Here is a 27,221-nt window from a genome sequence, read left to right on the forward strand (position 1 = left end):
ACAGATGCAAATTTCCCTGTGGCCATTTCTGAGAAATCCATGACTTCTGCCAGAATTCAGTGAGTTTCAGTTGCATGAAAACATTGAAAGTGAACGTGCATCCATCATGTGCACATGGATCAAGTTAAAATTCTTGCTGCTCAAGAGTCGGTCAGCACATGCATAGTATTCACTCTGAGTTCTTCTGTATGTGAGATACTATTACTAGTAGCGGGCAGTCTTGCGGCAGGCAGACTGCACTTCTGAACACACGGGGTTGTAATGTGAATCGTGGGTGATCACCGGATTTGTTCCATCCGCAACACATTCTTGTATGGGTGAATACTGAATATTGGTCTACTGTACCCTCGTTAGTACGACATCGGTTACAGGACAAACCTCATTAGTAGACAACGATCAAAAATCCCCTGACGCCTGAAACACATACACGCAAGTAATATTCGTTATAAGACAAAACATTGACACCCCCCCCCCCCCCCCCCCGTTTGTGTACTAACGAGGGTAGAAATGTGGTGGACTGAATACTACTTCTGTCTCCGAGGGATACGGCATTAATTTTTACAGTGCACTGTGTATTCTGATTATTCAGTTGAAGTGCAAGCGTTCTCGAAAATGACAGGTCTCCTGTTGCCGACATTCTTACATGAACAAAGTCAAACAAAACTGTATCATAGACTCATAGTTAATAAGACTCGGATGGAGAGCCAAGGATTTATAGGAAGAAAAAAGGACCAATGAACTACAAGTTACGCTATGATGTCCACTATTACATGTATATAAACACCGCCAGATATCGCATGTTATCGCATGAGCTGATTGTCAAGTAACTGGTGGTGTTAGCGGACATTATAGCGTAACGTATAGTTCATTGGTCCTTTTTTCTTCCTAAAAATGTACCACTTGTGAAATCCAACAGTCTGTCAGCAGCTGGCTGAGAGCCTTGATACTCTACTACAATAATGCCATCATGTAACGATAAAAAGGTGACAACACAGCAGAGTACATGATTGTACATGTGTCCAAATGCCTAGTACTGGCAGCAGCAGCAGCAGCAGCAAGTTTAAGTCAGGTCCGGTAGCTACATGTGCATAGTGACGTGGTCGGGTCAAAGAGAAATTACAGGCAGCACTGCCATACACTCATACAGATAGCAGGCCACTAAGACTAGGTTGTGGCCATTCAAAAACACAGGCCCTAGAAACAGGAATAGCATGAACGTTAATAATTTGTACACTATGAGTCATCACTGACGTATGCCAGTCGGTCTGTTTATGTGAAATTAGAGAGTATATTGTAATTGTATAAATGACGAAATCAACTATTCACAGGTAGCAACGTTTTTTTGTAAAATGATTCTTCTGGCAACTAAAACCAGTAAAGAGCTGTATGATTTGATGAGTTTCATGAGTCAGATCACCGCGGAGACTGAGAGCCAACAGCTACCGACATATCAGTATTTCATGATTCACTATTCCGAAGCAGAGCGGCAGCACACACGACAGTAGTAGTTACCGTCATTTGCCACTGGTGCTCAGGGCCGGAGCACCACTAGGCTTCCATGCTTTCAGCTTGGGGTCGGTGCTGTGGCTTTGACGGCGTAGAGCCAGGGGTGAAGATACCAGACGTAGACGACCGTGGCGTGTCAAAGTCCACGTTGCGGATGGATTGCATTTCGCTATACTCCCTACACGTGGAAAGCAAAGAAGAGTATAGCGGGGAGAAGGGTTTAGCACGAAGGGAACACTTTCGAAGCAAGTGAGTTGTATGCAGTTATACTGGTGTGCGTGTGCGCGAGCGTACACAGTCACAGAATGCATTACCCTCCAGAGCTCTTGCTGTTCCCACTATCACCACAACCAGCAGCAGCAGCACCACCGACCGACCTGGAGGCGTTTGCCTTGCTCAGCTAGACCCTGATGGAGCTCAACACATTCGCCCCAGAAGCGACGCATTAACTTAGATTGTTCAAAGGCCCATTGTGAAGCGTGCAGCCGATGCTGCAAATCCACATGGGGTTCCAACTCCACAGTGTGCGAGATGTGGCAGACACGACGGAAGTGAGTGACTTCTACCTACCTCGATGCTGAGCCCCCTACGTTATTTGACCCCTGCACAGGGGACGCGTGACAATTATGGCAGTGAGACCAAGGACAAAGGTGTATGTGTGTGTGTGTGTGTGTGTGTGTGCGCGTAGCTCTCAGATTCCACAGCAATCTCGCCGCAACGCGCCTTACCGAAGGATGACTTCAGCCATCTCCTGCGCAGTGCGGAACTGGTTGTAGTTAACACGGATGACGGGGATGATGCGGGCAATCTCCTGCAGAAAGTCCTCGTAGGCAGCGTGCAGATTGGTGAGGTAGTCCAGTGTGATTGTCTTCTCGCAGTCTCTATTGCGCATCGCTATACGCCGTTTGCTCTCCTCCGGAGAAACGTCAAGGTGAACGATTAAATTCGGCTTCTTCCTAAAAGGGGAATATCACAGGAGAGAGAGAAAGAGAGAGAGAGAGAGAGTGTGTGTGTGTGCCAGGTAGTTCGGTTGGTGGGTACACTTGTGCCACATAGTGTTGGGTCTGTTGCTAACGGGCTCGGTTGGTTGAAGGTGCAATGTTGTACCTGCCACCTTTGTTGGTACATACTTTCTATTTGAAGCATATAGACCTGTTAACCATGGACTACTCTGGCTAGATTAACTCTCGCATGTGCAATCAATGGTGCTAGTGGAGCTTATATCAGATCCACTCTGATTTAGCCACCCACACCAATAGCAAGTATTACCTTCACTGGGGGCAGGGGTAACTGCAGTTGGATCCCGGGACGGATACCCTGATGCTGCACCTTCAGGCTTGTCATCAACCACTTATTGAGGTGTGGCGAGCCCATAAGTGGGATCATTTCCAAGTCCACCCAGAGTTTGGGGATTTCAGGGTGTGTCGGCCATGGGGCGGTGCAATAGCCAATTGAGCCATCTGTCCAAGATTCCTTTTGAATGTATCTCCCCTCTCACGGTGAGACCCACGTGACCAGTTTATGCAGTGAGCAAGCACAAGCACGTACAAGTGTGTGTGTGTGTGTGTGTGTGTGTGTGTGTGTGTGTGTGTGTGTGTGTGTGTGTGTGTGTGTTTAGAGTGTCCCATATGGTGCAGTGGTATGTGCAGTCGATTTCCAATCGAGAGGTTGCGGGTTCAATTCCCGACGATTATGGTCGCACACGTCTTTCTTCTCTTTCTCGGACTCTTCCTGACTTTTCTTTCATTCTCCTGGGTGGTTACCTACAGCCGGCGCTAGCCAGTGTATGCCGGAGTATGTGGTGTGGTGTGTGTGCGTAAAAAAAAATGGAAAAAATGAAAAATAGGGATTCACTGGCCAGAAAAAGTCACTTCAAACAGCTGTGTGGTGGATACCAGGCTAAAAATAGTGGCGGTCAATTCATCAGCCTTGCAAGCTGTTGAATGGTGTAATCCCAGCACAAGTTGCTATGTCTAACATAGCTGTTCGCTATCATCGCTTCCGCGATGGGCATGTCTGAGGTCTGAGGTGTTTAGACAGAGATACTGCATGCACAAGGTATGTCCTCCATTGATATCCGCTATTGTTCCACACCCGGAAAGGCACACTAAACAAATTGGTGAATGCGTTGTGTATTGTGAATACTAACAGTGCCACTTACATGAAATTGGACATGTTGCTAAATAAAGACGTGTACGTTTCAAACTCTCTGGGCTCCATCATGCCAGAATCTTTTAGCACCTGGGTCAAACACACACACACACACACACACACACACACACACCACACACACACACACACACATACAGAGGAAGGCTCGGCAGTGCGGACGTGAAAAGGATGGGCAGAACAGCCCAGATACTGTATCAAGTTCTATCAACAGAAACGAATGCCGGCTCTACCTCAGATAATATTGCAAGTCAGAAAGCCATTGACATATCGTTGGCAGGACCAGGACCAGGTTAATGCGGGTACATGTACTCCGTAAAGAGATCTGATATGTAAGCCATAATTACAGTGCGCCCCTCCCCTACCTCCAGCCTATCTCATCTCCAGTTGTCCAGCCCAGCTCTTGATTTTAACACGAAGACATCACACACGCGCGTGCACACACATACACACACACACACAAGGCTGCAACTCACCCTGGCGAACACAGAATCCTCATAAATGGTCCTGTCCTGAACACCGCCCTTCCCGGACCAGATGATCTGCTGATGCTGCTGAAACCTGCGATTCAGCAAGTAGACCTGCAGTCCATTGGAACAAGAACAAAACGCATTGCAAAGTCCAAATCAGTGTCCATTTCTTGGCACAGAGGTACTTTTAGCACAGTGAAAGCTGTGTCTTGTGACCAATGCATGGTGTACAGAAGATACGTGTGGTCTTTACAAACAAAAAAACAGGTACGCATGTATGATGCGCGTAGCATGAAATAGAAGTGTCCGCAATGCCGCAGCTGAATGGCAGTGCACATTTTGATGAACGCTTTGACACTGGAACATTGGTAATGACAACAGACAGTCCCAGACCTGAAGAGGAAAGCTGTATCTGGCCGGATCCTTGTAGAAGTCGGCCAAGTATTCATTATCGAGAACAGGCTCATAATGGCAAGGCAGGTCCATCAGCTTGGCAAGTTCGGTAGCTAGCGTCGACTTGCCAGCACCTTGAAATAGACAATGACACAATGATACATTCATTCTTTTAGTGAGAGCAAAGCAACCTCATATACATCGTACATTGTAAGCGCGGCTGGCAATCCTGCAACATGGTAAAGAACATTCAGTCAGCGTAGAACACGCTCGGACGTGAAATCTACAGGTATGACTTGCTCACATGCCTGAGTAGGATATCACTAAAAATGTGCCTAGTCTTAAAGAGAGCACAGTTCAGCATTAGATCATGCAGTACCAGCTAGCCTCCAAGGCCGTCAGTAACGTCATGTCCTGGACGCGGATCTACCATCAGTTCGCAGTTTCCCGGGATGTCGACCTTCGTCCTCGGGGGTCACGTCGTTGTCTCGGCGGGCTGACAATTTGCGAGGGCTGGCCTTGGCCGCTAACTTCCATGCGTACTGTCATACTACTGTGACTTTATTGATCGTACCTGCTCCTGTGCGTGGTTCACAGCACAGTACTTCTCGGATCGGTTTTCTTCCGCACTTCCTTTGCTTAGTTTGCATATGCATATTGTAACATTGCGCTGCAAATCGACCTGTATAGTGTTTATTTTGACCGCAAACGAGGCTGCCTTCATCTCTGTAATACTTCCAAGTACATGTACTATAGCACTAGTACAGGTAGTGATCTATGATGCCGCATACTGTAAATCAACTCATTTTCGCTGGCGATTTAATTTCGCTGATTTCGTCGCTTGGTGCCAACCGGCCAAAATAAATCGCACGCAAAAGTTTGTCATAAGGCCATCCAGAATTAATTCGTTGTTTCGGGTCACCCGACCGACCGTCTTTTTTCACCCGACCGCAAAATGTTTTTTTTATAGTGCATGCAAATGTACAGACTACACTATGTTAGTATGTACACACGCGACCCTAATAATAGCAGTCCAGACATCCACCTCAGAAGCAGCCATGGCTAGCCAAATGACAGGATGCAGCGCTTGGTGACGACGTTGTCTTCTATCTCCGATCCGCAATCGGTCCTGAAACAGGATCAGCTCCGCCACCTTTTCGCTATTTACAGAAGTTTTCAAGATGAGAGCTGCTCGTCAGACTCGTTTGCCAGCGAGGCCAAGATCTGGTCCTGGAGGGGACCTGGATCTGATGGGACAATGACTGCGCTGGATTGTCTATACTACAGTCAGTATTGATCGACTGGCTAGATGGACAAAAGCTATTCGATGTACATGTATGCACATGGACGTAAACCAAAATAAAAAATAAAATAAAAAATAAACCCGACCGACCTTGGTACGGATGAGTGAAGTGACCCGAAACAACGAATTAATTCTAGGTGGCCTAAGAGGCAAATGATGCATAATTCAGCCATGGATGTATGTGAGAGCAACAACTACCGATCGATTTCTTTTTTGAAAACTCCAATCGGCCAAAGTTTAAAATGACGGCCAAAAGTTTTATTTCGAAATCGGAAATCTCACCGGCCAATTTTTTTGATTTACAGTACCGTAAAAGTCCGTAAATAAGTACGTATTTACTTTTGAATTTAGTGACCACACCCGTACTAACTTTCGGGCGGGTACTGACTTTCGGGCACGAACTAACTTTCGGACCTGACTTGTGTGTAGTGGAGAAGTCATTTTCATGTCGATGTACATGCTACGTGCTGCATGTGCGCATCGTAACGGTACTTATTTCGGGCAGTATGTTTATCGGGCTTGACTTGACTTCACCAGACAGAGCCAAAAGAATGAAGGGGGTATTTCTTTCGGGCAGGTACTTATTTACGGACTTTTACGGTATGTTAGGTAGTACAGTACCAAGACTTGGTAGTACAAGCCATGTATCCATGTACTAGTAATAGTAGTATAGTTGTCTAGTATAAAGTCTCTTGTACGGGCAAAATAATTGAGCAAATCATCGATGCAGCATCATACGGTACGCGGTACAAACTCATGTACCAAGAGTAGTAGTCTACCGGTACTGTTTACTGTAAGAACTCCTGCAGTAAAATTAGGGCATGTTCGATTGGTAGGATCGGGATCCCGATCCACCGGATCCACTGGATTCGCACCCTTTCGATTGGTCGAATCCGGATCCTTCGGATTTGGATCCGGTCAACCCACCTCGGGGAGCAGGGTTCACCGGATCCAACGGATCCAAATGTGACCTTTGTGCGTATATGGCGGGTAAAAATCATTTTTGTACACATTGTGGTACGCACACGTACATGTACACGTGGATGGAGCACGGGTGTTTTTTTTCGCAAAATATCGACATTCAAAATGGCGACACGCATCCATAAAAAAACGGTGAACTGCCGCGATCTCAAGCACTGTGCTCACAAATTCCTGCCCAATTTTCATCGACATCAGCTTGATTCTGGCCCTTCCTAACCCCACTTTAGACAGGTTTCCCCAGTATATTGGGTTTATGCATCGTGTTATGTCCTTGCCGAGCTCCACTGGTCTTTTGGTCCAAAAAGAAGTCATTTCGAGAAGTCAACCGCTTGTTTTTCCAACTATGCTCTTGTTGGCGCCTTCGTCGTTCTTTTGAGATATTGCCCAGGTAAAGGTCCACCTTCAGACATCTTCGTAGAGTTTTCCTGGCTTAGCTTAGAGTTTTTAGCTGAGCTCTGGAGTGTTTTCAAGCGATCTACGTTGGTCTGGATCAATTACGTGCTGGAATTTCGATTTACGTGCTGGGCTTATTCTGGTGCCTTTTTGCTGTAATGGATGATCATCTAGCCTACTTGGACACTGTGTGTCGCATCGGAGGAGTGAGCTTGGCGGCACACAGTAGTCCGATGACCTACTGTGTCGACCAGTACATTCCGGAAATACTGAAAGTCCACAACATCAATGTGTCACAAGATGACCCACACATCCATCCCAAGTGCATATGCATATTGTGTGCGCGCGCATTAGATAATGTCAAGAGTGGTGGTGTCTGGCGCGGTGGTGGATGTGGTGAGATCATGAAGTGGGCTCCGCATGCACGCACAAATTGTTCAGTGTGTGTCAAGAAAGATCAGGCGTCAAAGGGTGGTCGGCCTGCAAAACGAAAGCCAGCGTTACGGGGGAATGCTCTCAAGATAGCCGAGGGCAAGAGGAAACGGTTAACTTCGTCTGCATCATCATCCTCCTCCACATGCCTTGTTGATAGTGACCATGAGGAAGTCAGCTGTGGAATGGATGTTAATGCAAACGCTGTAGCGAAGCGTGCGTCGCCTAGCTACAAAGCGGACCTTGAGCTAACGCCGGATCGTTTTCTGGATGTTTCCGCAATGAGCGAATTTGTGTGCTGTATCTGTTACTCAATTGCTGGCTGTGCAGTACAATCACACTGCTGCAGCAACATGTTCTGCAGTGCGTGCATTTGCCAGTGGCTGAGTGGCAGTAACAAATGTCCTAATTGTACTGCACCCATGCTGGCATCTACACTGGAGACACCAAATGCACTCCTACAACGTGTCACAGCGAAATGGAGCATTCACTGTGATTTTTACCAAACATCAGTCGTCGGCTGCCCAGCAGTCATTCCGCTCGCTAGCCTCAAGCAGCATGTGGCACAATGCCAATACAACCCCGAGAACAACCCCACGTCCACACCGCCACCACCACACATCAAACCAAACAGCACGGCGAATGATATAGTTCACGCATCACCATCCAAGCTGCGTGGAGCTTTGTCTGATCGTCTTACAGCACATTTGGTTGGAGCAAAAGAGACAGACGGAAAGCTGGAGGTCAAAGCCAGTCCACAAGGGAAGCCAAAGACATACACAAGAATAACAGTGGCAGAGATATCGTCAGCAGATGCAAGCAGAAAAACAACAGACAGACGGTCTGGGGAAATGAAAAATATTGCACGGTCTGTGTGTGGTGGTGATGAAGGTGCTAGAGCGCAAGAGGTAGCTGGCCTGCAGCGCATGTCCAAAAAAGAGCAAGATAAGCTGCTGATAGAAGCTGGCATTGGCGCAAAGACCCCAGAAGCAGGGACAGCACTGGCCATCAAAGCCGACCTTAACCTGCCATGGCTCAAGCTGCGAAAGCTCCGGAGATGGCTGAAAGGGTTCAATGTACATTTACAGTCTGAGCAGGGGATACGCCAGTTCATTGCCACCAAGCTACCAGCATACACAGCAGAGAAGATACCAATGGTGAATGGGCAAGGTGAGGTGCAGCTCACAAACTGTGTATACTTCCCTGACTTGGTCGCCATTGTAATGCATTACTTGGACTGGTATGACGCCAAGGGACTGCTGACGTGGCATGAAGGGGCAATACCCGATGACCAGATCTGGGTAAAGATAGGAGGAGATCACGGCGGCGGCATGTTCAAGTTCTGCCTCCAGATTGCCAATGTGGCCCATCCGAATTCCATCACTAGAACCATACCGATCATTGTGTTCAGTGAAAAGGACAGTCCAGCAAACTTGGAGACAGCCATGGGACGGTACAGGCAGCAAGTGACTAACCTGCTCACAGAGCAAACGTGGCATGGCAAGTCATTCGACGTGTTCTTGTTTGGAGATTACGAGTACCAGACCAACATGTTCGGATTGTCTGGAGCGCGGGGCCAACGACCTTGCCTGCATTGCCTTTCGACGCGGAAGGATATCGGCCAGCCGAAAGACCAGCGTCCTGCAGCCAACACTGTCCCAAGGAATCTTGGCCAGCTGGCTCATGATCTTGAACAGTTTCAGGCAGCAGGCAGCGTTCATCAGAATGCAAAGCTGTACAACAATGTGTTGCGTGCCGCAGTTCTGCCCGTTCCGCTGCATAATGTCGTAATACCGGTGCTGCATCTGGATTTAGGCATCTATCCCTGGATCCTTAGCGCTATGCTGACAGAGGTTAAGCGGATCGATGTCCAGCTTGCCATGCAGGGCTCTACAGCTGCCAGCGAAAGCTCCGCATTCACCACGTTACTCTCTGGCTATAAGACCGTCCAAGCCCTTGAGAGTTCAATTGCAACAAAAGCACAGGAGCTGGCAGCGGCGCAGCAGCTACTGCAGTTTGTTGCCATTCATCAGACGCAGCAACTGAATGTACAGGCAATTGCTGGTGCCTTGCAGTTGTCATGCCAGAACCTCACGAAGCAGCATCAGGAGCTATGTGCAGAGCGTGAAAAACTTACAGCCGAATTGCAAAAGAAAGGATTGAAGAAAGACTTTGAAGGCCCTTGCTCACAGAGCATCGAGGCAGCACTTCAGTCACTGAACATTGAGAGGCAAGTGTACTTCGGAGGCGCATTTATCGGCAATCACATCCACATAGCCTTGCAAGATGACGCCATCCTGAAGATCACCGGTGCACCGAAGGCCATCGTCGAAGCCCGCTGCCCAGCCTTGCTTGCTGACATTACTGCCATTACTGTGCGCTATGCAGAGCTGTTCTCGAGCTATGGCAAATGTCGGGCTCACTTCAGCCATGCAAAAGCTGTCACAGTCGACGACATCCAGGCCATGACGGGGCACGTTGAAGACTTCATGTCTCTCTGCAGAAAGCAAGTTGTGGAGAGAGGGTTGGGAAACATTACTCCCAAACTGCACCTACTCGAAGAGCACACCGTGCCCATGATGAGCAGAGTAGGTGTAGGCCTTGGTCTGTTAGCTGAGCAGGGTGCTGAGAGTATCCACAACGTCTTCAACCGTCTGGCAAGAGACTACAGTTCGATGCCAAACAAGCTCGAACGTCTCCATTCCATGGCAAAGATGCACCTCCTCAAGACTGCTCCAGACGCCACAGAAACGAGACCTGCTGTGAGGAGCCGAAGCAAGTAGCAGCCAGACGGTCAGAGGTGAATCCGCACTCGCCTTCTATCAAGTCAAGTAAGTACCAGTCCACAGCTAGCTTTATTTCGTTGAAGAGCAGAATTTATTTTCTTTGCGGCGTGCGAGTTTGTTGGCCTGCTACGATCTGATTTACTGACATTCTACATGTAAACAACAAAACCAAAGTAATTAATCCTTGCCTAGCGCCTCACGTCACATCGCCTTCACTTCGTCTCACTTCTCCTCCTCAACAAGAAGACTCTCAATCTCCTTCGCGATCGCCTTCAAAATAATAGTTTCCTCAGCTGCAGCACTGCATTGTTTGTTGTGTCCGTGGCAAGCACTCGGGTACAAATCCTTCACGGCTGCATTGTGATTCGTACATTTCTGTCGAACCCGCTTGGTTGACACAATTTTTACAAAATTATTATTATATCGTACGTTTTTGAAACATCTACTGCGAACCAGGGAAAGTGACGCCATACTGTTGAGTGTCCACGCGCGGACACCCGTGGGAGATAGACCTTGCTGACTTTTTGTACGACGCACGCGATGAGTACGACGTTCACCCTTTTGGGTGCCTTGTGAGCGCCATTTTCAATATGGCAACAGTCAAGGTCCAAGATAAAGTGTTCAGTTGAATCTGGAGGATCCGAGGGATCTGAGATCTGGATCCCGATCCTTACCAATCGAACATGCCCTAAGTTCTGTATTATAAAGCATCTGGCAACCCCATTACAAATAACGAAACTCGAAAGGAAGTCAGTACATGTAATGTAGTCTACAGTCCGAGGTGGTATTTTCTAGAAACTCGTAACGATCGTAATGATCGTAGTGCTTGCTTCACTATCTGAGAAACGCTGAGACTTGGAACAGCTTACCAATGAGACCACTGATGGAAATGAAGATGTCCTTGCAGCTGTTTTTTTGGTCCATTGTCAACAACTGCGCGCTCTTGCCTTTCACTGAGGCGTCGACAGGATCACCGGCAAGCATTCTCTACGACCTTGATCACCGACGCTGCACTACGAGTCCTCGATCCGCAAGCGCAGTATTACTAGTAGCCGAGGTTCACACAAGCATGAAACGAAAAGAGTGCTCCCACATGGAAAAAGCAAGCCACGCACCACCTCAAATCCTACTTGCTTTCCCGCCAAATATTTAGCCAATGATTGGTGTGTCATCATCATCGATCAGACATGCATCATCATGCATGTCGCGACGCGACGCGACGTCGACATCCAGTCACTAGTGCAGTGCACTGAGTCATGCACTCCACCATGCATTCCAGCCAGGCTGTAAAATATGTAGATCTATTATTGACTATACTACACCATTTAGTACAGACCGTCAGTGTGTATCTACAATACTGAGTACAAGTCATGAGATTATGTCAGAAGTGACAGAAGATCATCATGACATGAGACGAGGCTCTCCAGCAGGCAGTGCGGTTTGTCCAGTCATTTCCCTGCTGATTCTCTCCCTCTCTATCCTTAAATAAAAATCAATCAATCAATCAATCTCTGTCTCTCTGTCTCCCCCTCTCACGCACACACGCGCACGCACATCTCCACTGCTGGGCAATGCTGCCCTTACCAAAATCACCACAATCATGTATATTGACAGCAGTGCAAGAAAGCCGCAGAGAACTGAAAGAGAGCAGAGTTACCGATACCAAGAGTACATGAAAACCAGAGTGTGCAGCTCGGATGGGTGGCTGTCACGGCGGAATTCCGTGATTACATCATTTTAGTGATGTAGTGCGTACAAGCAGGATTCAAGCAGGTCTCTTTCTGCACAACTGCAGCTCAGTTGTACGCACTACGCCATTTCCCGCCTCAGATCTGGGCCAAATATGATGTAATCACGGAATTTCGCCGTGACAGACACCCATAGCAGAAAAGGCCCCAAGCTGCACACTCTGGTTTTCATGTACTCTTGCCGATACTAGTACTCGTGGAGTAGATTGCCATGTCCTAGTAGCCTTTAGAATCGTTGAAACTTCCACGCATGGGAACGCACACATACACACACACACACACACCATCGACCATTTGACGCCCATCGCCGGAGGCGATGATAGCGATGCTACAGCAGAAGCCGTAGTAGCTTGTGCTGGGATTGCACACACACACACGCGCACACACACGCGCGCGCGCGGTGCTATCATCGCCAAAGCAGTCAGTTTAGGTTCACTGAAACATCAAGTCTGGGTGACACGCATGAATACATGCGTCGAGGAAGACAAAACATGGAGAGAAAGAGAGAGTGTGTGTGTGTGCGTGCGTGCGTGGTGTGGGTGTGTGTGTGTGGGTGCGTGTGTGTATGTGCATGTGTGCATGAGGGAGAGAAACACACACACACACACACATGCACGCAGAAAGAGACACAGAAAGATACAAAAAGAGAGAGAAAAAAGAAAAAAGTAAAAGTACGGATGACGACTAATGAAAGCGCAGTGCGTGCACACACACACACACACACACACACACACACACACACACACACACACACACACACACACACACACATGCGCGCAGAAAGACAGACAGAAAGATACAAAGAGAGAAAAAAACAAAAACAAAAAAAACAAAAGTATGGATGGCGACCGGTGAAAGCGCAGTGAGTGCCCACGTGCGCGTGCACACACACACACACACACAAACAAACACACACACAAACACACACACAGACAAACGAGCGAACACATCCTGCGTGAGAGTTTGCAGGAGTCAGCAGCAGTAAAACATACAAAATCATCATAATGTGCAGATGATGAATGAGCCAGCACTCAAAGTAAGCCTATTTATTTAATATACAACAGCATAGAGTCTACAGCCGACATGCACAGCATTGCAAATAGACATAAGCAATTCAAAAGAACATCCATCAGGGCTTTAAAAAGAAGGAATAAGAGAAGGTCTAAGAAAACGTGTTGAATGAGTAGAAGAACCGAGGGGGCAGGGGGCTTGCTGGAACAGTAGGGGACGATCAGACACAATTAACATTTTGCTGACATGGTTACAGCACTAGCTCGCAACAAACGCGACTGGCAAAAGAAGCACAGAGTGAATGTAACTGCACATCGTTCAGTGCGAGACTTTGATGCTACGGTCCGTCAAGATTCAAGAATACAACATGAAGCAGACGTGGTGACTGGTCCGTTTGCCCATTTCGAGAGCACACAAGTCCTCCGTCATATCAAAATCAACGGCGGCGCTTAGCCGCACTAACTGGCGGCGCACCGCTGCTTTTGCGTTTGCGCGGCCGTTCCTCGACGTCATCGTCAAAGTTGGTCTCATTATCGTCTGCACAAGAAGAAAGAGCAGCCTAAATCAATGCCAGCTTCAACAAAACACCTCAATCTGCTCTAGCACGTCAAAGACTACAATATCACCCACTTCACAACATTTTTTTAAAATATTCATCTCGGGAAGTAGAATTTGACAGTACTTTGCTGACGAACATTGGGCAAGCAGTGAGTCTGCTGACTGTGCAAATGATAGCAGCTGTAGAATGAAATATAATATTATTATAACATGCCAGACAACCTTCTCAATGTCTCCCAGTTAAGTGTTCGCAGAAAAAAGAGGCAGCAAAGGTTCCCTATATAATGCTGTGCGCTTTCAGAGTAACTGAAATACCGGTATGATTGATAGAATAGAAGATTGTGCCGCTATTTGAACCAAGACCATCAAAGATTGAACCCGTTGTTGTAAATACAGTGATGGTTCACCAGCCGAGTCATGTGTGTGTCAAGACAGATTTGAGTTTGTGGCTGCAATAGGCTGGAACCCCCCCCAAAAAACCATGATTCCCAAGTCGTCAGCAAAACGTACTTGAAAAAACAAACATTGGTAACCACACTAAGCGTCTCTATGGGGAAGAGAATATGGGTGCAAATGGCACACAACTTGTTGCTGCTAAAAAAGCAGATTATAAGCATCATGCGCAAGTCATACATACCTGCAATAGCCTCTTCCTCCAGGTCTGACCAATCCTTGCCAGAACTTTCATCAGAGTCCAACTCTTCTTCTGCACGGCACAGCACAAAACGTCAAAAAGCAACACAGTGAATCTGACTTAGTAGTTAGTACGCAAGCTACACTTTCCTACTGCACATGCACATGGGGGGGGGGGTGGGCACTGCTTAGTGCGTACTCGGTCTCTGACACACTTTCCTACTGCACATGGGGGGGGTGGGCACTGCTTAGTGCGTACTCGGTCTCTGACACACTTTCCTACGGCCCATTGGGGGGGGGGTGCTGCTTATTGCGCACTCGGTCTCTGACACACTTTCCTACTACACATGGGCATGGGGGTACTACTTCTTAGCAGAGTTCCACTGCACTTCAGACGTATGGTACAGCGTTACTAGTGGATGGGCGAGCAGTGCAGTGCTACGATGAAAGCATCACCACCAAACCACCCACCATGCTGCACAAGACATCCACCATGCTGCACAAGACATCCACCATGCTGCACAAGACATCCACCATGATGCACAAGACATCCACCATGCTGCACAAGACATCCACCATGCTGCACAAGACATCCACCATGCTGCACAAGCCACCAAAAGAACACGAGGTGACGTGTCCATAAGAACAGGCGTATGCAGTTGAGCCTCACAGGGCTCAACTGCATACGCAACAAGGAATGTAGGATGCAATACGCCAGCCATTCGCACATGCAGTGCCTGTCTCACCCTCATCACTTTCCGACGCCTCATCGGAATAATCTTCATCAGACGACTCGTCGGATGGTTCATCGGAGCCAGATGGCTGATAGTCGGTTTCTTCCTCTGAGTCGTCACCGCCCTGATCCTACAACACAGCAAAACATGTCCAACGAGACGGACGAGGAAAAAGTAACACAACTTCAAGTAAACCAAACACAAAAAGTTGATCAAAAGGTCACAGTGAAGTTAACCAGAAACATGATTTACCCCTCACAGCTGAACTCTGCACTCAAACCAGAAGATAGGAACTCCATACCCAAACCAAGAGATACGAGCTCCACATTCAAACAGGAGATACGAACACACCATTCAAACAAAGACAAGGGGTGCACACTCAGACAGAGAGGTGAAGACTCCACACTCAACCCAAGAGATACGAACTCTGCACGCAACCAAAGAGATACAAACTCCACACTCAAACTAAGAGACACAAACTCCGCACTCAAACCGAGAGATAATAGAGAGGTTCCGCACTACGTAAAGTCGAGTAACTTTACGTTAGTGGGCGGGAAAACCCGTGGTTGTGAGACTTACCCACTCACCCCCACCGTTAGGCGCTGCATCTGCCGCTAGGGTTTATCGGGTGTTAGCGGCCGTCGTGAGTTCCCTTCGGGAACGGACACGATAATTTACTTTTTTTTAAACCCGTGAATTCGCGAGTTTGCACTCCACATACGGAAAGTTGTCTACGTAGAGTACGTAGATATGGCTCTGATAACGTAGCTGGTCTGTAAGTGGATTGGGGAACAAATTTATGACTCTCTCCCCAGGTCCATCTGGTCGTACACTGCCGCGTTCGGAGTTGTCAAGGGCAGCTACGTGATTTGAAAACTCTGTATGGCGGAACACAGATGCGCATGCAGTTCACGTACAACTTTTCCGTAGATCGACTACGTTTTTTACTAACGTAATTACGTTATGCGGAACCTCTCTAATATACACCAGTCTTACACTCTCATCCGGGTCCAGGAAACTCCAGCCACCGCCCTCGAAGAAGCCGGCTGGATCATCACTGATGGTTTTCATGATCTTGGCCCAGTTCAGTGACTGTATACCTTCCGTGTATTTGATGTCGGAAGTCCTGCAGGCAGAGCAGCGACATACCACCGGTATATAACATAGCATGATGACGTACAGTCAAAACAGAGCTACTACTCGTACCCAACACATGGACCTCCAGTAGTGGCAAAAAGGGTACTAGTTGCATGGCAGTGGTTGAGGGCCTGCACCATGAATACTTCATAGCACAGGCCAAAATGCAGCAGCAGCAGCAGTCGACAGTCACACAACACTCAAAGAGATGACACGGTACGCCAGCAGTGAAAGGACCTCAGGTGAACGTTCTGAACAGTGCGTTAAACTCGGCCCACCTGGCCATACTCACGTCAACCACTCCTTGATCGAGTCCAGTGATGTCATGGGGATGGCGTTGATCAGGAAAACCTTGCGCTTATAGTCTTTGAAAATGAAGACGGCATCAAAGTTCTTCATCTGGAACTGCATTGGCAAAAGTACATTTACGATAACAACGAAACATGGTAAAGTGACAAGCACTGAAACTAGATGTCACTGGCTGGGCTAGAGAGCACCGGCTCAGATCAAGGCAAGCAGTTAGAGAGAAAGCAATATTCGCCCATCCAATGCCCACCCAATTATGGCTCCCGTGACTTGTCTCTCCAAACCTGTTCAATAGCCAATTGAGTCATATTCCCAAGATTCCTGTTGAATCTCTCTCCCCTCTCCAGTGGAGATCCACGTGATCAGCTTTGGCAGTGAGCAAGTACAAGTACAAGTACAAGTGTGTGTGTGTGTGTGTGTGTGTGTGTGTGTGTGTGTGTGTGTGTGTGCAACCGTCTGTTCCGCCGTAGTTCTGACATGGCCCGGCACAAGTGTTCAGCAATCCGTCAGCTCCCGGTATCGGAGCAGCCTGGATCAGTACAGTGTCCAACATGCAACCGATGGCTACGTAGCAGAGGAGGCTTTGCGGTGCATAAGTGTCGGCTAGGCGATGTCGACCAGCCGCCGGCCCCTGCCCCTGCTCCTCTTGTTGTTCCGGGTGTAACTTGCACCAACTGTCAGCGTTCATTTAAATCGGCTGCGGGTCTCAAGCGTCACCGTTGTGGAACCTGTCCAAAGCGCCCTACTGTGGCTGAACGCCAACAATTCAAGTTTCACTGCCAAGTTTGCCACAACCGACGGTTCCGGAGGCGGCAAGATCTGGAACGCCACTTGGAGCATTGCCTTCCTCCCCCCTAACCTCTCTGACAGTACCTCCCATCTGGGAGCGGCGTGGCTAATCCTGGCAGCTGTCAATAGTAGTAGTAGTAGTAGTAGTAGTAGTAGTAGTAGTAGTAGTAGTAGTAGTAGTAGTAGTAGTAGTAGTAGTAGTAGTAGTAGTAGTAGTAGTGTGTGTGTGTGTGTGTGTATGTGTGTGTGTGTGTGTGTGTGTGTGTGTGTGTGTGTGTGTGTGTGTGTGTGTGTGTGTGTGTGTTGTGTCTTGCCTTGTTATGATTCTGACATGAACTATTCGTACTGTACTAGTATAGTTTGGCTAACTGACATGACAGCAAGCACATGCGTGTGAGCTGAATGTGAGAGAATGTCCGTTTGTTCGTTAACATCAAGAACGTTTGAATACTGTACAAGCAGAAATATTCGTCTGGAATTTAATTTCGTCTTTTTCATCCAAGGAGCTTTGGGACTAAATTAAATGCCGGACGAATGTCGATTTGTCCAGCGTTTCAATACACTGGTACAGTCCATGGACTAAATTTTCAACCGGACGAACTCCCTTTCTTTGGAGTTGGACGAAATTATTGACCGACGAAATTTTCTGCCCGTACAGTATAAGATTTCATGTTTGTTTCAGCTCTAATACTAGTGTGCATTGGTCGATTTTGAATGATGTGCTAATTTTGCACATAAACCCATACAAATCCTGAGCACCCACTGCAGTCCACCACAAAACCGATGAAGGTCGGCCCATACATAAACAAATATACCGCAATGTCGCGTATTAAAGCCGGCCTTATTCCTGTAGAAAGCGATGTCAGGGCTAGGCTTCTCTTCACATCAGGCTTGCATTCAAACCAGGTATTTCTACGAGTGTCCACACTAAAACCAGGCTTATGTGCCGGCGGTATGTCTTGAAAATCAGGCTCGTATTCAAAACAGGCTTCTATACGAGACAGGCTTTAATACAAGACACGACTACGGTATTAAAAAAAAGAGAGGGACCAGAAGACTAGTGTGACTTACGCTGACACGTTCAAAGTGCACTAGCTCGACTTCACTGAGAGTAATCATGGTTACGGGTGATTCAACAAGATGAACTAGACAGTACGTTGTCGGCTGTAGCAGGACGCTGCTCTTATGCGGTACACCGTGGAAGCCCAAGTCTCTGAACGTCGTGTCCACTTCCAGATTGGAGAACTGCTGAACTTTGTCCATGAAGCCCTTGAAAGCCATCTCGACCCGATGGCGCAAGTCCCGTTCGGCCTGCAAGCAAAAACCCGCCATGCCAACAAGCAGAGTCAGATGAGTGCAGACAGTAGAGAGGAGACGCCATACACCAAGCACAGCCTGTGCTTGGGCACGCAAGGAATCTCGCACGAGACTGTAAAATACCACCCTTCTAACCAGGGGTGAAACGATAACAATTTTTGACTACCGTATAACCTTAAAAACCTTTATCGATCAGTTTAATCGGTTAGTTTAGATTATTTCTTCCACAGAAAAAAGCAGTACTATTTTAAAACGCTGAAAACATGCAACAATTTACTTCGAAGTGGAATTGCAAAAAAACGAAACTGAGGAGGTCATTACCAAGGTGCTATGCCATCATCTTTCAAATGGAATGTGACTACTGTACACATTTTGGAGCTTCGCAAACACACCCACGAGATTTGGAGTACATGTACATTGTATTTGGTATAGTTATTTAAACGTGCCAGTGCAGGCATGCACAATCCAGCATGGTAAGTCTGACCTTTGGTGCAGTTGCACACAGTACTGCACTTGAGAGCCTTGATCTAACCCCCCCCCCCCCCCCCCGCTAAAAACCAGCTGGGGAGCGACACAGCGTGAGGGGAATCAACGGTACCAAGAGTCCATAAGGCCATCATTTTTTATATCTATGTTTCGCGTCAGTTCAACTTCCAGAATCATATGCGAGAGGTGGAAAAAAATAAAAAGTTGCAAAATAATAAAAAAAAGGCTCATCAGAGGTGTATGCACTGTACATAGCACAATAGCTCGTGCATGATGTACATTCGAGAGAAAAATCGTACATCGAAGCACAACATCTGGGTTATCAGCATGAGTAAATATTCACTTTGGACAGAGGAGGCAACCGTTGGTGCCCATGCTTCGCTGGATTATTGTACTGAGACTTCACCAGCGGTGCAAAGAGCTCCGGAATGACGCATCCTCTCAGCTTGAGGCGATCAATGCGGTCTGGTGTAAGCTCATAGAATATTGCTCCCAGATGCCGAACAAACGATTTACGAACGCTGGCCTAGAGGCCATTTCTGAATCCCAGGTTCGCCGTATCGCAACCAGTCCTCACTGATGACTCGCACGATCGTACACTCACTGTGCATGTTCGATTTTTTATTTTTTTCCGAAAAAAGTCAAAACGTATGCGTGCGGACGACGCGAAACATAGCTAGAAAAAATGATGGCCTAACCCAAGAGTATGCAACTGTGATTATGGGTGCATGCGTGGCGCGCTGCCTTCATTACGTAACTTGCCTTCATCACGCTCTGAAAGCATGCATTCAAACTCTCAATTTCTCGCACGAGCCCATCCGTTCTTGCTCGATTCGTTCCAGTACCTACACAATCTCTGAATTCTGGCGCGTGAACTCCAGTTCCGTACGAAAGTTCATTTCAAACTAGTGGGAAAGTGTGGTGTTTGATTTTCCGCAGTGCGCGGACTGCAGCTGAATGATGCAATGAAGGCAGCGCGCCGCGCGGTTGTCCCATAGAAAAGAGATCACAGTTGCATACTCTTGGGTTATGGACTCTTGACGGTACGTTATGGTCAATGCGAAAGCAGCCCACATTGCAACAGCCCCAAGGCAAATATACCCCTGACCAATACTTGTACATGTACCCTACATGTATGCAACACCTGCCAGCATAGAGGTGCACAATGTCATGTACTTCAAAATGAGTTCAAAGTACAAAAGCTGTAGTAATCCCAGTGGAGCCTTGTCAACAAGAACACTGATTAGACAAACTTTCACTTTAGAATAAGGCTATGAACAGTAACAACAGCACACTCATGACTACAAACACACATGTATGCGAGGTCGGTTTAGTATTTCCAAGAACGTTCTCGCTTTAGAAGAACTAGCATTCGTGACTCTACTACTTCAAATCACTATGTATTTACTTTCACTGGGTACAAAGGACAAGAAGATCTCGCAAAGAGATGTTAGGCGTTGTAATTACTAATATTATTAGTACACACTGGCACATACCTGCTCGGCTTCCAGGTCATCTCTGTCATGCATATTCTGCCGACGTCCCAGATCCGTTACAACTTCACCAACTTCAGTGAAAAACTGAATATCAAGGTATTTCTTCTTCTGAATGAGAATCGCGTGCTGCAAAGGGGATACGAAGAAGGATCATAAGTAATTTAACGTGGAGTGAGCAACGAGAGTCAAATCAACACGATTTCACCATGACATTGATCGATCTGGAGAACTCTAGGCCGACTACAGCAAGGCAGCAGCAGCAGCACCACCACTACTCCGGCATCGGGTTCATCAACAAACAGTGGGGCACACATGTAAAAGCTTCTGTTGCTACTAACCTTCAGGTGGAAATGCAGCAGAACGATCATTTCGCCCTTGGATGGCTGAATAACACAAAGAACACACCAACAAATTATACCAAATTCTTGACACACACAGACGCACAGACAAGCAAGCAAGCACGCACGGACACACACACATACACACACACACACACACACACACACACACACACACACACACACACACACACACACACACCGTTGACCAAGCACTGCATAAAAAGCACGGCAAGTGCGAATGATGCAGAAATCAGCACTAGTGCTAGAAGGTTGAGGCAAGTGTGGAGCGAAACACGTTCTGCAGCTGCTGGATACGCTGGATGCACCAACCAAAAAACTAGTCACCGCAAGACAGACTCACCTGGAAGATAGCATGCTTGATGTTGTTGTACAGGATGTCAATGTTACCGCCTTTGTATGGCTGGTACCGGAAACCATTCACATGGGCATGAAGGACACCCTACAGCACCAGCGGAATGCAAGCAAACAGAGCTTACAAGCAAGAAGAGCACAACAGTTGCCAGCAAGCAGCAGGACAACATCAAGCCAAGAACAGCGGACCCCGGCTTTGCAAGATCTGGCAAACGAGCTCCACTGGGGCAGGAGAAAACATTCTTCCTTGATTCCACACTTGGAAAGATGACCACTAATGTACAATTCTGAATTTGAATCAAACACGTAGAGAGAGCGGGGCACACTGGATCATTTAGCAATGGCTTACATACCTGCGTGCGATGTTGTCCACCAGTGAGACTGGGTCTGACGAACAGATCCTTCAGTCGTGGTACGTTACGGTTCTGACTGATCACCAGGTCAGCCTGTGCAATGACACCCTCCATTTCTTTGCGCTCAGCCTCGCGCGTCTTGAAGCGCTTCTGTGCCTCCTTGATGAGTCGGAAGGCAGTCGCAAGGTTGGTGGACGGGATCGCTTGACTGGCATTGCGGGTATTGCTGGCTTTGAACACCCTGTGTACATCACATGTACACACAAACACGCACACAAACACGCACACACACACAGGAAAACACACAAACGCGAGCGACCAGTCCAGCACACCAGTCCACACAGCATTCGTTAGACAGACAGCACCGCCTGGTGGGCAGCATGCACACTGCCCACACCTTCAACTTAGACCATACCGGCACTGGCAGCCATTCTACAAGACATGACCCCCTATGCTACACGTAGCACTAATCATCCCTGGCATGCACTACATACGGAGTAACGATGAGTGTGGCTACCAAAGTCCCAAACTCAGACGGACACGGCAAACCTAACCTTCTGTTGCGGCGGTCAACTTACAATTCCTTGACGAACGTTGCCGATGGGTCTGGGAAGGCGGCACCTTCTGCACGCCCTACAGTGCTGAGCAGATGTAAAGGACAACAAAACACTCGCGGTCAGACCTTTCATGCTGAAAACTGTGAAAAGGCAGGTGTTGCTCACCCAGCCACTCACCCACACGCGAGCATACATGCAAGCACACAACAGCGCACCACTAAGAGCCGCAACTAAATCCAACCATGAGTACATGTACAGTCGGACCTCGCATAACCGCACACATCCGTTTTCCACAAAAATATCCGGATAGGCGAGGGAACCGGATAATCGAACACACATACTGTGTGTATGCATGGCAAATGCTGTAAATCGGTAACCAATAATTTTCTTCCGGATGGCGAGGGATCCGGATAAAAGAGGACCGGATAAGCGAGGTCTGACTGTACATGTACATCAATTTATCAAATCAGATGAGCTACAGAAAACTACTCACTTTCCAGGACAGAAGAAGTTGAGGCGAAGGTACGAGAAGTCTCCGTGTTCAGTTTTGCTGCAGTTCTGTCAGTACGGGCAGGAGAATAAATTGAAAAAGCAGAGGTCTCACTGGCTGCATCTCAACTTGCACATTGTCATCAGGACGGTTGGCATAATGTGCATATTGCAGGATGGAAAAAAATGCACGGGTTTGCGTACAGGGTTCCGTGGGACGCCACCACTCTATGATGAGGCGTCAGATGCGGCTCCTAAACGGTGAGGGAGGATAGATCAGATCCACCAGCCAGAGGCCTTGCAGGAATGAAATACAAGCAAAGGTTACTGCACAACCATCGTACACAAGTCCGGCTACACAGAAAGAAGTGCTACCCAGATCGGGGCAGATGTTTGTTGCCTGTGCGTTTGTTTGTGTGCGTGCACGTGTGTACACTGCCCCCCCCCCCCCCCACACACACCGGTGACATTGGGTGACAGCAGTGAAGACAACCCGTGCAATATTATATAGTTACATACAGGGAACCCAAGCTACTGCTGTGCACAGCACACAACTGGCACGACAGCAAACGTAGCACTGACCTTCAGCATGGAGATATGGAACACAGCACTTTGACCACCAACAGGAACAATGATGGCTTCATGCTTCGTGTCTACAACAAAAAACAACAAAAAACAAAAAAACGCCACACAGGACATCGAATGAAGGATTTAACTCATGATTCGAAACACTCCACAGCTCCACACAGCGCTCCTGGCCCACATTCACAACACCATAGCGAGGAAATCCGCACTTTACCATATAAGTACATTCGTTCGTTGCAGCTAATAAGTGCTAAACTCATGCATACAGTACTCCCCCCCCAAACACACACACATACACACACTTCTCCAAGTGAGCCAAGAAATCATCTTTTTGCGAGAATTGTGGCAATACGCCCAGTGAGAAGGCAGATATTGCCTGTGCCTATGGTGAAGTAAAATACAGCTAAACAACAAGAAGAAATCCAATCTGGATAACGGTGGTTACTCACCGACAAAGATGCGCAACTCCTGCACGTCAGCATCTTTGGGAAGCAGTGATGCATGCCGGTATGCAACTGCTGCAGACTTAGACCTATCACAACACACACACACACACACACACACACACACGTGGGGCACAGTGATGAGTTTACACCAAGTGCGCTAACTAGAGCATCAGCAGATGAACGGAGAACACAGCTTAGCCAGCAGCCAACTGTTACAGAGAGCTGACAGGTGAAGGTCACCAAGCCACTACAAGTTTCCAAAGCAAACAATGTACAGTAAAACTCGCGAGGTCCGGGCAGGTCCGGGCAGAGCAGTGAGATCCGGGCAGGTCCGGGCAGAGCAGTGAGATCCGGGCAGGTCCGGGCAGAGCAGTGAGATCCGGGCAGGTCCGGGCAGAGCAGTGAGATCCGGGCAGGTCCGGGCAGAGCAGTGAGATCCGGGCAGGTCCGGGCAGAGCAGTGAGATCCGGGCAGGTCCGGGCAGAGCAGTGAGATCCGGGCAGGTCCGGGCAGAGCAGTGAGATCCGGGCAGGTCCGGGCAGAGCAGTGAGATCCGGGCAGGTCCGGGCAGAGCAGTGAGATCCGGGCAGGTCCGGGCAGAGCAGTGAGATCCGGGCAGGTCCGGGCAGAGCAGTGAGATCCGGGCAGGTCCGGGCAGAGCAGTGAGATCCGGGCAGGTCCGGGCAGAGCAGTGAGATCCGGGCAGGTCCGGGCAGAGCAGTGAGATCCGGGCAGGTCCGGGCAGAGCAGTGAGGTCCGGGCAGGTTGGAACAGAGCAGTGCCCGTAACTCAGAACATACATACTTACTGAATACAAGTAAACATTTTTTATGTCAATCAATAGTTTTTGGGGCCTTTTTTTTGTTGAAATACCAATTTTTGTGACTCTAGATGGGTCAGAAAGGTACCCGGTAGATGGACGTGCCCAGATTAGGGACGTCCGGATCTGGGGAGCTTTACTGTACATCAGCACCCTTGAACACACAGATGGTCTAGTGTAAAACTGTTACCTGTCCACCCGCAAAAAAAATGGAGACCACACTGACAAAACAGAAAGGATCCAGGCTGTCCAAAAGAGTGTTCGATGCCCAAGGGCATACCTATTTACAACAAGAACTCCCTTATCTTCTTCTTGTGAGATAACACTGGCAGCCAAATAGCAGGTTTAATACACCTCGCACAGGATGGCTGGATATCGTATCACATCTACGCTGCACTACAAAACCACAGCGGCCATAACACACGGCTACTTCAGTCCACTGGTCATTACAGTACAAAGCAGCTCATTTGGTGAACAAATACTAGTACTTGGCACTGGGCACTCACGATTTATTCCCAGACGACGGGTCATCCTTATCCAGCAATCGCCGCTAGAATCAGACAAAATGAAAGCCAAGAGCACAAGTAGAAATCATAGTAAATCTCTAAACATAAGCATACAAACACATGGGAACGAAAGCAAAGTAAACGCTCACCGAGCAGCCAATAAAGGGGAAGTGTCACAAGATTTTTTTGCTTGCTTTCCTTCTTGATTCGTTCTACCCACCTTGATTGTTTTCACGCTCTCCTCTCTCGTCCAATCAGAGCCAGCCAATGAAATGAAAGCTACGACATGTACATTGTGCACAGTTTTTTTCTTCTGATGAGACCAGGTGAGAGCACACTGTACTTCCGTATAATTTCGCTGGGAGTTTTCACTGACTTCCCAAGTGACACACACACACACACACACACACACACACACACACACACACACACACACACACACACTACGAGAAACCCTAGTAGCATACGAGTACTACGGAGAGTACTAAGCAAAACCAAAAATTAAAGAGAACGCCCAAATGGCTATGCTGACAAGCAAATTCCCGTCAGAAAAGCATCAGAAGACAAAGGAAACAGCCAGCCTGGCAGGTGAGACTAAAAAAACAGCTGCAGTGCATACCCGTGCGGTTTCGTTCAGCTGGTCTCCCAGCTCTCGCTGCTTGCTCTTGCGCTTCTCCTCCGCTGTCATATCCTGCCGCGTACGGTTCTCCAGCACAGTATTGCCATCCACCACTAACTGGAGATCTTCTTTCTACGAAGCGAGAAATAAAACACCAAAAAATACAGACACTTTTCAAACTTCGAGCACGAGTTGATAGTGAGCGTAGAGTGGTGGGTGAGTGGGTGGGTACACGATGGAGTGCAGACACTTTTTCTTATAGAACAAGAAGAGAGAAAAAGCAAGCTACGGTTAACAGGGTATTCCCCTCCGCCATACTCCAGCCATGTACACAATGCAAGCTTGAATGAGCGATGACCTATATCTTGCTAAACGCACTGCTCACCACCAGTAGATACTAGTTTCATTGCTGATCAGCACCAACACATACTGCATAGTGCTACATGCAGACACACACATGCAGACACACACACCATTGGACCATTGGACGCCCATCGCCGGAGGAGATGATAGCGATGCTACAGCAGAAGCCATAGCAGCTTGTGCTGGGATTGCACACACACACACACACACACACACACACACACACACACACACACACACACACACACACACACACACTCGCACACGTGGCTACACATCCAGTCCTTACCGCGGCGCCGTTGGTCTCTGCTTTTTCCGTCTACAGTGCAAACACAAAGCGCAAAAGTAAGGATTAGGGAATGCTGGTAACAAAACGAAACAAAAAAACTACATACATGTATACCGGGAAGTACCGCGAGAGCGCCCCGTTTCACGAGAGCGCCCCGTTTCACGAGAGCGCCCCGTTTCACGAGAGCGCCCCGTTTCACGGCAGCGCCCCGTTTCACGGGAGCGCCCCACCTTGACTTTACAGCCAGGGAGAAGGAAAATTGCATGGCAGAGAGCAACAAAGTTTGTACGGTGTGTGAGAACCTAAGGGTTTTGTGTGCAGCTCAAGGTAAACTGAGTACGGATTGACTGCACAGCGTGCGATGTGTGTACAAGGTACACTAGGTACGTGTCGTTTGACCTCCAGACAGGACACCACCTCCACAGCACGACCACGGATGGACGAGTTGGTGGGGCGCTCTCGCGGCACTTTACGGTACACTCAGAAAGTGTTTACTCCCCACACTGGAGCTCGTGCTTTTCCACCAACTTGATAAGACATGGAACAGACTGCTTTATCAAACAGCTGCCAGCAGTGTCCCTCACCAGGTATCTGCAACTACATACATACCTGAATGGGTCCATCCCTGACCCAAGTACACGTAACGACCGTTTTAACCAGCTTGGAGAGGTTTCATTCTCGGCAACTAGGTGGCACTTGCACATAGCCATACTATCCATAGCGGGCGTGTATTCCACAGCGAGTTTCAGCGTCACTTGCTGCCCCTCCCGACCGCATGACATCACACGGTGTCAATCTGTCCCGAACAGAATTCCAGACGTGCAAGATGCTAT

At 48.1% G+C, this 27,221-nt stretch overlaps 2 protein-coding genes across 3 annotated transcripts in view; both read right to left on the bottom strand.

Annotated features, from left to right (window-relative positions):
* Positions 1-859: 859 nt before the first annotated feature.
* LOC135815931 (deoxyadenosine kinase-like) lies at positions 860-11,529 on the bottom strand. Its single transcript, XM_065329286.1, has 6 exons — positions 11,303-11,529; positions 4,539-4,672; positions 4,152-4,256; positions 3,668-3,747; positions 2,235-2,462; positions 860-1,684 (listed from the first exon to the last, which is right to left on the bottom strand). The coding sequence occupies exons 1-6, from the start codon at positions 11,415-11,417 to the stop codon at positions 1,549-1,551; spliced, it is 798 nt and encodes a 265-aa protein (XP_065185358.1). The 5' UTR covers positions 11,418-11,529; the 3' UTR covers positions 860-1,548.
* Positions 11,530-12,606: 1,077 nt separating this feature from the next.
* LOC135815933 (FACT complex subunit SPT16-like) overlaps positions 12,607-27,221 on the bottom strand; it is a 34,250-nt gene continuing 19,635 nt past the window's right edge. For both annotated transcript variants that reach the window (XM_065329287.1, XM_065329288.1), the window contains exons 16-32: positions 26,389-26,418; positions 25,737-25,868; positions 25,118-25,161; positions 23,795-23,877; positions 23,343-23,413; positions 22,765-22,829; positions 22,293-22,355; positions 21,715-21,955; positions 21,351-21,449; positions 20,987-21,031; positions 20,649-20,774; positions 18,421-18,660; positions 16,547-16,659; positions 16,114-16,243; positions 15,130-15,247; positions 14,388-14,456; positions 12,607-13,729 (exon numbers count right to left, since the gene is read on the bottom strand). In XM_065329287.1, coding sequence (XP_065185359.1) covers positions 13,629-13,729; positions 14,388-14,456; positions 15,130-15,247; positions 16,114-16,243; positions 16,547-16,659; positions 18,421-18,660; positions 20,649-20,774; positions 20,987-21,031; positions 21,351-21,449; positions 21,715-21,955; positions 22,293-22,355; positions 22,765-22,829; positions 23,343-23,413; positions 23,795-23,877; positions 25,118-25,161; positions 25,737-25,868; positions 26,389-26,418 — 1,770 coding nt within the window. In that variant the 3' untranslated portion in view covers positions 12,607-13,628. The remainder of the gene's footprint in view (positions 13,730-14,387; positions 14,457-15,129; positions 15,248-16,113; positions 16,244-16,546; positions 16,660-18,420; positions 18,661-20,648; positions 20,775-20,986; positions 21,032-21,350; positions 21,450-21,714; positions 21,956-22,292; positions 22,356-22,764; positions 22,830-23,342; positions 23,414-23,794; positions 23,878-25,117; positions 25,162-25,736; positions 25,869-26,388; positions 26,419-27,221) is intronic.

Source organism: Sycon ciliatum, chromosome 4, assembly GCF_964019385.1.
Source record: "Sycon ciliatum chromosome 4, ocSycCili1.1, whole genome shotgun sequence".
Classification (NCBI taxonomy): Eukaryota; Metazoa; Porifera; class Calcarea; order Leucosolenida; family Sycettidae; genus Sycon; species Sycon ciliatum.

Excerpts from the sequence above, each read along its gene's own strand:
- LOC135815931 (XM_065329286.1), bottom strand. The coding sequence starts at position 11,417 with ATGCTTGCCGGTGATCCTGTCGACGCCTCAGTGAAAGGCAAGAGCGCG. Across the intron at positions 4,257-4,538 it reads GATACAGCTTTCCTCTTCAG|GTCTACTTGCTGAATCGCAG; the intron begins GTCTGGGACTGT and ends AATGGACTGCAG. Across the intron at positions 1,685-2,234 it reads ATGGCTGAAGTCATCCTTCG|GGAGTATAGCGAAATGCAAT; the intron begins GTAAGGCGCGTT and ends TTCCACGTGTAG.